The 10,459-nt window shown below is 33.6% G+C and overlaps 1 protein-coding gene across 1 annotated transcript in view; it reads right to left on the minus strand.

The window, feature by feature from the left end:
* Window positions 1-8,760: 8,760 nt before the first annotated feature.
* LOC110032663 (isoflavone reductase-like protein) overlaps window positions 8,761-10,459 on the minus strand; it is a 12,221-nt gene continuing 10,522 nt past the window's right edge. The window contains exons 2-4 of the mRNA XM_020736360.1: window positions 10,350-10,459; window positions 9,358-9,561; window positions 8,761-9,030 (exon numbers count right to left, since the gene is read on the minus strand). Of these exons, the coding sequence (XP_020592019.1) occupies window positions 8,864-9,030; window positions 9,358-9,561; window positions 10,350-10,459 (481 nt within the window). The 3' untranslated portion in view covers window positions 8,761-8,863. The remainder of the gene's footprint in view (window positions 9,031-9,357; window positions 9,562-10,349) is intronic.

Here is a 10,459-nt window from a genome sequence, read left to right on the forward strand (position 1 = left end):
TTAGGTGGATATCCCCCACATATGATATCAAAAAAATTATACCAATAGAGAAATTTTTATACTTTTATGGTGACAATATCTAAGAGTCTCGTGCTCCCTGAAGAATAACAAAAGTACCAAAATTTTTAGGAGGCAATCCGCCGCTATTTGAGATGGACCAACCTCTTGTCGCCTTTGTACCAGTATTTGTTGGTCTTTATGATTTTTTAATCGTCTAATATGGTATTTGTAGATGATGATAATATATCTCTTTGTTTTATTGATGTTGCTTCTAAGATTGCTTTTGACTTTCCACGAGTTGTTGTTACTCAATTTATAGGATGACGTCACCCAACTTATTGGTCATTTTTGTCTTACTTCTTGGGTGCATAATGGTGTCGGCCTCTAGGTTTCTTCCTTCTATGGTTCTTTGGCTTCTCAAACATGCAAAAGTCTGTAATCAAAGTTAGCATGTGCATTTTATATATAAAAGAATCTCATACTTTTTGAAGCTCATGCATTCTAAAGTTTGTGCTTTCTTAGGTTTTTATCATCTAAGACTTGTGTCTTCTTAGGCTTACACCTTCTAGGAGCTTGAAATGTGTCGGTGCTTTCTGAGACTTTTAATCTTCTGAGATCTTTCATGAATTTGTGCCTTTTGAGGTATTTGATTTACCTGTGTCTTCTGAGGCTTGTAGCCTTCTTAGGTTTCTGAGTGGAGACCCTATCAACCCTTTGTTCTCATGGAGTTTTTCCAATGAGGACCCTGCACACTTCTAAATTTTTATCAAGACTTGCCTCTTGTTCTGATCTTTCAAGGGCATTGTAGCTTTTCATTGAGTCTCGCCTCATTGGAGCAACTTTCAACGCTATAGTATTCTTTCATCAAGTTTTGCCTCTTGGGCTCGACTTTCAGGAGTATGGTAGCATCCCATCAAATCTTATCTCATAACCTCGACTTTCAGGGGTACTGTATATTCCCATCAAGTCTTGTCTCTTGAGCTCGATTTCTAGGAGTATGATAGCTCACATTGAGTTTTGCTTCCTGGGCTTGACTTCCAGGGGTACCACATCTTCCCATCAAGTTTTACCTCTTGAGCTCGACTTACAGAGGCATGGTAGCTTCTCATCAGGTCTTGCCTCATAGGCTCGACTTTCATGGGTATCGTATATTCCCATCTGATCATGCCTCTTGGACTTGACTTCTAGTGGTATGGTGGCTTGTCATAAAGTTTTTTCTCTTCATCTTGGCTTCCAGATAGATCTTGTGTGTCACTATGAAAGTTAAGACTTTCCTAGACTGTTAGTTGAAGCGTGTCTATCTGATGACTATAGACTGAGTTGGAGCGGAGTAAAAGTAGGATCCAATAAGGAAGTAAGATCTGACCTATGTTTTATTGATGGAGACACTCAACGACGAAACCCTGGCCCAAAGATCGCCACAAATATACCAATGATGGTTTACCTATCTCAAATTGTCGGTCAAAGCTTTTGCTTGACGAATGTAATCTGTTATGGAAGTGATTGAAGGAAATTTTTGACCTATCTGAGGTTGTTATTTGAAGCTTCTACTTGAAGATTGTAGTCTGTCATGGAAGAGCTCAAATTGAGTCCCCACTATGATCGGTCAAGCCCAGAATGAGGTGTTGAAGATGCTCTATGTTTCTCGAGGCTGAGGCATAGGACGTAATGAACCTTATGCTTTTATAAAGATTTGATTGTAGTCAGAATCAAGCATAAGGTTTTCCACACAAACATGTAAAACAATCCATGTATCGAACATTGAAGAGATCAACTTCCTGATCAGATTGAATAGGAACTCTAGTACAATGATGGGGCATTGAGGAAGTGTTATTTGTGTTGAAGATTGCTTCCAATCTTGGAGTGGTTCTCAAAGACTTATTATCTAAATATAATGTGGGATGACTAACCTGTCATAGTTGTGTCTAGGACATTAAATTGAACGACCATTCAAAACTATAGTGAAGGTTGCCCCGACCTGGAAGAAGTTGTGAAAGACTTTGTGTCAGAATATGGTGCGAGAAGACTACGCCACTACAATCGTGTCTAGGATGTTGATGCAAACAACCTTTCGAGAATGCAATGAAGTTTGCCTCCCATCTTGAAAAATGCTTCAGAGATGATCTTCAAGATGCAAAGGATGTTCCTTCGTAATTTGGATAATATACATCATTGGGAAACAAAGTAGATACTTATTGTCTCAGAGTTGAAGACAGTGTCAAACAGGATTTCAATTCTCACAGACAAATACTAAACTGATGTTGCTAGAAAATTCACGACAGTAGAGTAATGAATTCATCTTAGCATTGTACGAGAATTCAACACTCACTCAGATGAAAGAAAACAATCAGTAGAGACACCAGAAGCTTTTACGTGAAAAACTTGTAAAGGGAAAAACTAAAGGATCTGGTTTAACTGAATAGGTTCACTATAAACTTGAGATTACAAATACAATCTCTTGTCCCATGGGTGGAAAAGGGTTACACAATCTTTTGAGCAATAAAGTCGGTGCGCAGATGAACTTATCATAAGAATTGAGTAGCAACCGAGGCTGATCAACGACAACCATCTGGTGGTGGTTGATGGTGATTGACGACAGGTGTTCAGTGGTGGTTGGCAACCAGTGGTCGACGATGGTCGGGGACGATTTGATGATAAATTTCAACTTCTCCTCTAAGCTTTAGTTTTCCTAAGGCTTCAAACTCCTCCTCCCACCTCAAGTGGGAGATAGAGCTCTATTTATAGAGTTCATGTTACAATTAATAAATGAATATGAACCACTATGATCAGACGAACTAGAGAGATTCACTCAGTCAGACGACATTTGATGGACACTTGGGTGCCTCAACGATGTCAGACTTTAGCAATCTTGGCCTCTTTAGATTTATCTTATCGAAAAGCTCGATTCAATTTTAACTCATCAGATTTAGCATTTGTTTGACCTTCCAAATATACTCACACGTCTCATAAACGTAGTTAATGGGTTGATCGGAGCTTGATTTAATTTGGATTAGATCATTTTTTATATCATTAGGTATGTCGTCAAGTCGATCAATTTAACTATAAGTTTGCTGAAATCAAAGCTCTATAGTACAAGCATTTCTAGCTCAAAAGACTGCCTCAGATCCATATCATTCCACAAGATTTGTGTCTCATTATATGAATTTGTTGACGCTCATCAATTAATATTATTATTATTATTGTTGTTGTTTTGTCTTCCAATTAAAACCCATTTTCAGCAAAAAAAAATCTAGATCAATGATGTGAGGTTAAAAGCTCTATTACTATTAATGTGAATTAATATAATTAAAATAATTATCAAAATTAAATTTTATCCATCCATGCATAAAAGAGAACCACAAATTTATATTAAACTTGAAAACATATCCAACAATTAACTAGGATCATAATTAAACATCATTTACTTGATGAAATGCTACTATCATTTTCTCTTTGCTCGACCTAATATTCCCAAGGAAAGATGAGCAAGTTTAATTTAGCCCCTTGGTGGTCCCCACATTAGGTATATGTCTTTTTTTTTCAACTTAAAACTGGTGGTTGAATAATCCAGATCTTAGCTATGAAATATAAAATAAAAGGAAAATTTACATATGTACCACTCAATTCCTATGTATTTACATATCTACCTAATAAGGTACCATTTTTACATACATATGCATGTATATATGTACTATCTTGGCTATGCATGAAAGATGTGTATTTTTCTTTTAAAACTTCAAATAATGGCACTTTTGATGTCATATAAAGAATTGTGTCGTAGAAATATAAATAAACAAAATTTATGTGTTAGATATGTAAAAACAATTAGAAATTGTAAATGCCCTTATACATATATATAGTGGTAAATTGTTATTATTTTATATTTTATAAATTCTGTAACTAAAATAGTTTTACATAAATAGCCGGGGACTTTTGGCACTTTACACTCATTATTTTATATAGTATGTGATCCCAATATGAAGAATAAAAAAATAATTTAAATGTATTAAATAAGTTAATGATAAGGGTTTTTTTGTAATTTAAGGTATTATTTAGAAGGGAGGTGTCATAAGTTGGTCGTGTTGTCCCATAATTTGTTAAACTAACCTTCAACAACTCGTTAGGGCAAATTTCTATTTAGGCTTTCCTAAAGATAAAAATATAATAATAATAATAATAATTTACATGATCAAACCTATTCTCTCGATCATTTTCAAAAAAGCCCTCAAATTTTGAAGTGTTAACATGTGACAAGTTATAAATAATAATAAATAAACTTTTAAGATAATATTCAAAATAGTCGCTTACTATTTTAAAATTGAGCCCTAATAGTCTTCTATGAGATAGAGGAGTGTTTCAGCCCAATTTAAATGTTATGGAGATTATTTTGACACTTATAAGTTATAACCAACTTTTTGGTATTTTACTCTAAATTTTAATAAGCATGAATATATTATATGTAATTTGCATTTTAGGGAAATTTACATTGTTACCACACATTTCATTTAAATTTGCATGGTCTCTAGGCCTTATAAATTGATATTTACAGTTATAACACATTGGTGCTATAGAAGCATGCATAAACGAGTGAATTGAGGTCTTTTAAAAAGTTAATAAAATTATATTTTTTTATATAAATGTTATGATTGTAAATATTAAAGTCTGCTTCGTCCTCCTCTTCCCTATTTCAAAACATGGTCTTTAAGTCTTGTAAATTGACATTTACATTTATAACACATTGGTGCTATAGAAGTATGCATAAACAAGTGAATTGAGGTCGTTTAAAAAGTTAATTAAATTATATTTTTTATATAAATGTTATGATTGTAAATAGTAAAGTCTGCTTCGTCCTCCTCTTCCCTATTTCAAACCCGGGAGGTTCCCTTCTGCGCCTGTTCTCCCTATTCCCTCCCTCTTTTCTCCCCCATTTTAAGAGAGAGAGAGTGAAAATCTTTGGAGAGAGAGAGAGAGAGAGATGCCTCACAGAGGCTATGTTCTGATCTTTATCTTCTGGGCTCTGCTGGCCATGCTCACCCCAACTCTTATTATATGGTCGTCAACATCGCGAACCAATTCAATTTCAAAAGGTACTTGAAAAAAATCCAATCTTTCTCTTCTTCCATGGCGTGCGCTTCCTCTCTTTTCATTCATAATCTAAAAATGTGATTTTTATCTTTATCTTTTGACAGTGGAAGAGAGCCGGAGAATGGCGTCAAGAAAAATGGGGGATTCAATGGAGAAATTTCACGGGAAGAACAAAACAGAGGATGGAAAAATGTCCGGAGCTCCGCCGCCAGCTCCGGTGCCGGTGGCCGGAAATGAAAATTTGAAATTATGATATCATGCGGGCGAGGATTAATCTTCTTTGGATTATGAAAGCATAAAGTTCTAGGAGGAGCTTATGATTTTTATTTTTTTTTAAAGAATAATATGAGTGGAGAGAATGTGATATATTTTATTATTTGAATATCAACTTTAATTATTCAGAATAAATATTATCTCCAACAAGCAATCAAATCAGTGGGGAGATCAAAGAGAGATTGGAGGTCGCTGTCATCTTCCTCAACTTTAAGCTTTAATACTTAAATAGGGAAATTTACATATGTACCATCTGATTCCTATGTATTTAAATATTACTTTTTGTATTTTATATCACACAAAATTTCATATTACATAAAAGAAGTCCATCATTTTAGCTTTTAAGAAGTGAAATACATATTTTTCTTGCAGAGATAAAATGGCATGTAAGAAATAGAGTTAGAAGAATATTTGTCTCATTATAAACTTAGTATAAACCACTTTTTATCTTCTTTTACTTGCATTCCTAATTTCTTTACTATTTATTTTTTTGTCATTGATAAAAAGGCTTCTCATTTGTGTGTAAGAATTTTCATTTTCTTCTTTAAGTAATGCATTTCTCTTTGTTTCAAAGGGTACTTGCATGGAGCTCTTTTTTTTTTCTTACATATTTGATGCTTATAATGAAGTCAATATAGTTCAGTGGTTTTGAAAAGATATGTAAAATTTAAAATTCATGATGATTTCTATACACATTTGATCAAATAATAGTGTTGCGTGCTAGAAAATTCACGACGGTAGAATAATGGATTGTCGTTTTAGCGTTATACGAGAATTCAACACACACTCAGATAAAATAAAATCATTAGGAGTGACACCGAAAGTTTATGTGGAAAAACCCGTAAAAGAAAAAAACCATGAAATTTGACTTAGTTGTAAAAATCTACTATAAGTTAATGATATTAGAGAACTCGTCTCACGGACGGGAAAGAGATTTTATAAATTACAACGTCGGCGTGCAAATAATTTTTTTGTAAGTGGGCGGTAGCCAATGGCGATCGGTGGAGGTCGTCATGTGGTGGCCGACGGTGGTCAACGGTGTTTGGCGATGATCGATGACGGTCAACGGTAATCAATGACGGTCAGCGACAATCGACGATGACAGGAGTAGCGTTGGACTTCAGTTTCTTCTCAAAGCTTCATGTTTTTTTTTTCTCAAGCCTCAAACTCTCATTCCTCTCATGAGAGAGATGAGACTCTATTTATAGTGTTCTTGGTGCAATTAATGCAGGAATATGAAACATTTTGACCGAACGATCCAGAGAGTTTTATTCGATCATACAACGTTTAAAAAACATTTGATTGTCTTAATGATGTCAGAATTGAGCAATCATGTGCTTGCTCGATTAGTCTTGTTGAGACGCTCGATTCGACTATAAACTTGTTAGATTCGACATTCATTTGCTTTCTAAATATGTCCGGAAATCTTCTAAGTGTGGTTTAATGACTTGATATGCGCTTGAGTTGACTCAAATTGGACTAATTTTGATATCATTAGGTCCATCTCATCGAGTTGATTAGTTTTACTATAAATTTGCTGAAATTAGAGCTCTACATGACTCTTAAGTGAAGTTTGAATGTTTATTACTCAAAAGATTGCCTCGAGATTCATACCGAATGATAAAAATTTATAGGTTGCTTATCAAATAGAATCATGAAGAACTTCTTATTTTTAAAACGTGTTTTCTAACATTTGGTGTTTACAAAGATTTTTATTAGCATTTTAAGTAGATTAATATAAAAGACAAAGAACTAAAATGTAAGATGGACTATGCTTTTTTCTTAAATTATGTTTTTTTCTCGGACTTACGAGTACACTTTTATTCAATGGTAGTGGTTATATATGTTGTTCGAAATGAAATAATACTAAAAACTAAGCAATTTTGCATATCTACTAAAAGATTTTTCTCCTAGTATGGGACCAAAAATTTGAAAACTAGATAATTTAATGCAATTAATATGATATAATGTAGAGTATTTTGAATTGACTTTTTTTGTGGGGGATCCAAGTGATCATATGATTTTGAATCAAGCATGATAAGTCATCATTCATGAATTGAATTGACCCATCAAGACTCAATTCACGTAAAACATAGATTTTGTTTGAATCTCAATACTTAGTTACTAAACACACCCTAAAATCATATATCATTAAGATTTTCACCCGCAAATCTTGACTGATTTTTTGAAGTACTTGTCTACCAACTAGAAGACGTTAATTGCCAAACAAACTTGTCTAGGATATTCTCCCTCAACACGGAAGTCATCTGGAGTTCTCACCTATATTTCATTATGTTTGATCCAAATGTATAGCAAGCTATTGATGTTATTGTACATACAACAGTGTATTGAACAATCTCAATTATGTGACAGGCATGGATTAATGCCTAAGACAAATAAACTTACTCTTATCATACGGAGGGTGTTTGATCATATAAATTAGAAAAGCAACACATGATTGTTACAAACACGCAACTTTCTTGAAAGGGTGGTTCAGTTGCTTCCCTAGGCTATCATTGAACATGCAACTTTCTATTGATGATATGGAGGGTGTTTGATCATATAAATTAGAAAAGCAGCACATGATTGTTACTAACACACAACTTTCTTGAAAGGGTGGTTCGGTTGCTTCCCTAGGTTATCAATGAACTTGCAACTTTCTATTGGTGTTATTGTATATACAACATTGTATAGTTTTGGAAAGCCATTTCTAGTATGTTCTTAACTTGGAACAACCTAGAACATTTCTCAAGTTAGTAGCGCATATAATAATCATATTAAAAAAGTATAGTATAGTCATGAAACCCCAATAGAGATTTGTGAAATGAAATTACATAACTATTGACTCAATAAAAGCTTGTTTAGCAACAACAATTGTCATAACTCTATCTCATACGTCGTATTCTTGATGTGACCAAAAACAACACAGAGGTCAGCCCTTCGAAGGATGTACTATGCCTAAGTTGTCAAGGCAAGGACGCCTTAAACAACCGAGGCATAGATAGATGCATCATGCCTCAAACTCCATTTTCTTTGGAGATATTGATCACCTACTCGAATGTCGGCCGAATTGCCATAAGAACCTCTACTAAATACCATAGTGATAGTGTTCTTCTCGATAGAAGATAGAATTACATTCTCTTTTAGTAGACAGAGAGAACTATTTAGCACACATTAAAATAATTTGCAGCGTACCTTTTATAAAGAGAGAGAGGACCATTTTGAAACTTTTCTAAAATATTAATCAATAAAACATATATTAATCAAACCATGGTAAAGAACTGAAGAAAGATTTTCACATAAAAAATCAGAACAGTTCATGCATAGATCCCAAAATACACAATACTCATAGATCATCAGTCCAACAAACAGACAGAAGATCAAGACATCACAGAAACAGACTTCAAACAAGGATGCAAAGATGAGCAAAACAGCAACACAATAACAGAAAATTTTCATAGGACTTTTCTGAAAAACTTGAGGAGGAGATAATTGTAAACTTTATTTACAGAACACGACTGAGATATTCCTCAACTGTAGTGTATTTGACTTCGGGATAGAGCTCAGTGGCTTCAGCAGCAATGGCTGGGTCAATCTCAAAGCTGAGACAATCTCCTTTCACAAACACCAGGTAATTTAGAGCAAATATTACGTTGAAAGGGATCGGTGCTTCTGCAACACATAAACAATGTTCAATAATTTATTAGAATGAGCATTAAAGGGGCATTAACATAAATACCACCCAATTCCTATCTATTATATATCTAACATCTAAACTTCAATTTTTACACATATGTCAGCTTACCTATGCATGAAAAGGTGTATTTTTGAAGTGACCTGAAGGATTTGGGTGGTGTAAATGTAAGAAGTAAAGTTTAGGTGTGAGATATTTAAATACATGGAAATTGGCTGGAATGTATGTAAATGCATTTTTATTATTTAAAAAAATTGTTTTGGGCATTATAAATTTTGTTTTCATATGATGAATGGAGAGCTTGCCTTGGATAATCTTAAAAATTTCTTCATCCGAGAGATAAATCCTCTCTAGGGTTTTGCCGGTCTTCTTCTCCCAAAGAGAGATTAGCTCGTTGTGAGAGTAGATGCAACCAGGGGGCCTTATGTAGACAATCTTGTTTAGGGTTCTTGGATCATTAGCTGCCTTGATGGTATATATGCCAATATCATCTTCATCAACAAAAACACCTGAAAGCCAGAAGGTTAAAAATGAATTATGCTCTTTAATGAAGGGGGTAAAGGGACAAATTAAAGCATGATTAATCAATCATGAAAATAAATTTAAAATGAGGTTTATGAAAAGATATTTATACAAAAATAATGTATGAATTTTAGGAAGATTTGCATGCATATCACCCCAATTCCTATGCATTTAAATGTTTAATACCTAAACTTTGATTTTTACATATATGCCAACTTGCCTATGCATGAAAATATGTATTTCACAGTTTTTAAAAGTTAAAATTAGTGATTTTTTTTATGTGATATGAAAGATTTGGGCGGTATAACTATAAAAAGTAAAGTTTAGGTGCTCGATAGGTAAATTTATCGAGATTGAGAGGTACTTTTGTAAACGTCCCTAAATTTTATTTATACAAAGAAAAGATGAAATTTTACCCCTCCAAATTTTATTTTTATATCCATTGATTGTGATGTACAATATAAAAATTATACATGGACCAAATTTCATCAATATTCAAAAAAAAAACTAACCATTCATTAAGCATTCAAAAAAAGAAAAAAACAATAATGATAGAATGGTTAAAAATGAAAAACACTTCTCATTGTACATGGCTTCTATCACCATCTTTTTAAAAATAAAATATACTTCTCATGCATAAATTTTTGACACCAAGGTATTATAGGTAAAAAAATCAAATTATGGGTGTTAGATATATAAATACAAAAATTGTGTGGAATGTATGTATATTTTCCAAATAAATTTTGGTTGAGAGGAGAACGAGGAGAATGAATACCTTTGGTGTTTCCATCACCAAAGATGGTGATTTTGTCAACGGGAGGGCTGGCTTGAGCCAAGGTGGGGAGGGAGTAACCGGCGAAGTAGTTGTTAGAGATGATCGTGTAG

This window comes from Phalaenopsis equestris, unplaced genomic scaffold (assembly GCF_001263595.1).
Source record: "Phalaenopsis equestris unplaced genomic scaffold, ASM126359v1 Scaffold000998, whole genome shotgun sequence".
NCBI classification, from domain to species: domain Eukaryota; kingdom Viridiplantae; phylum Streptophyta; class Magnoliopsida; order Asparagales; family Orchidaceae; genus Phalaenopsis; species Phalaenopsis equestris.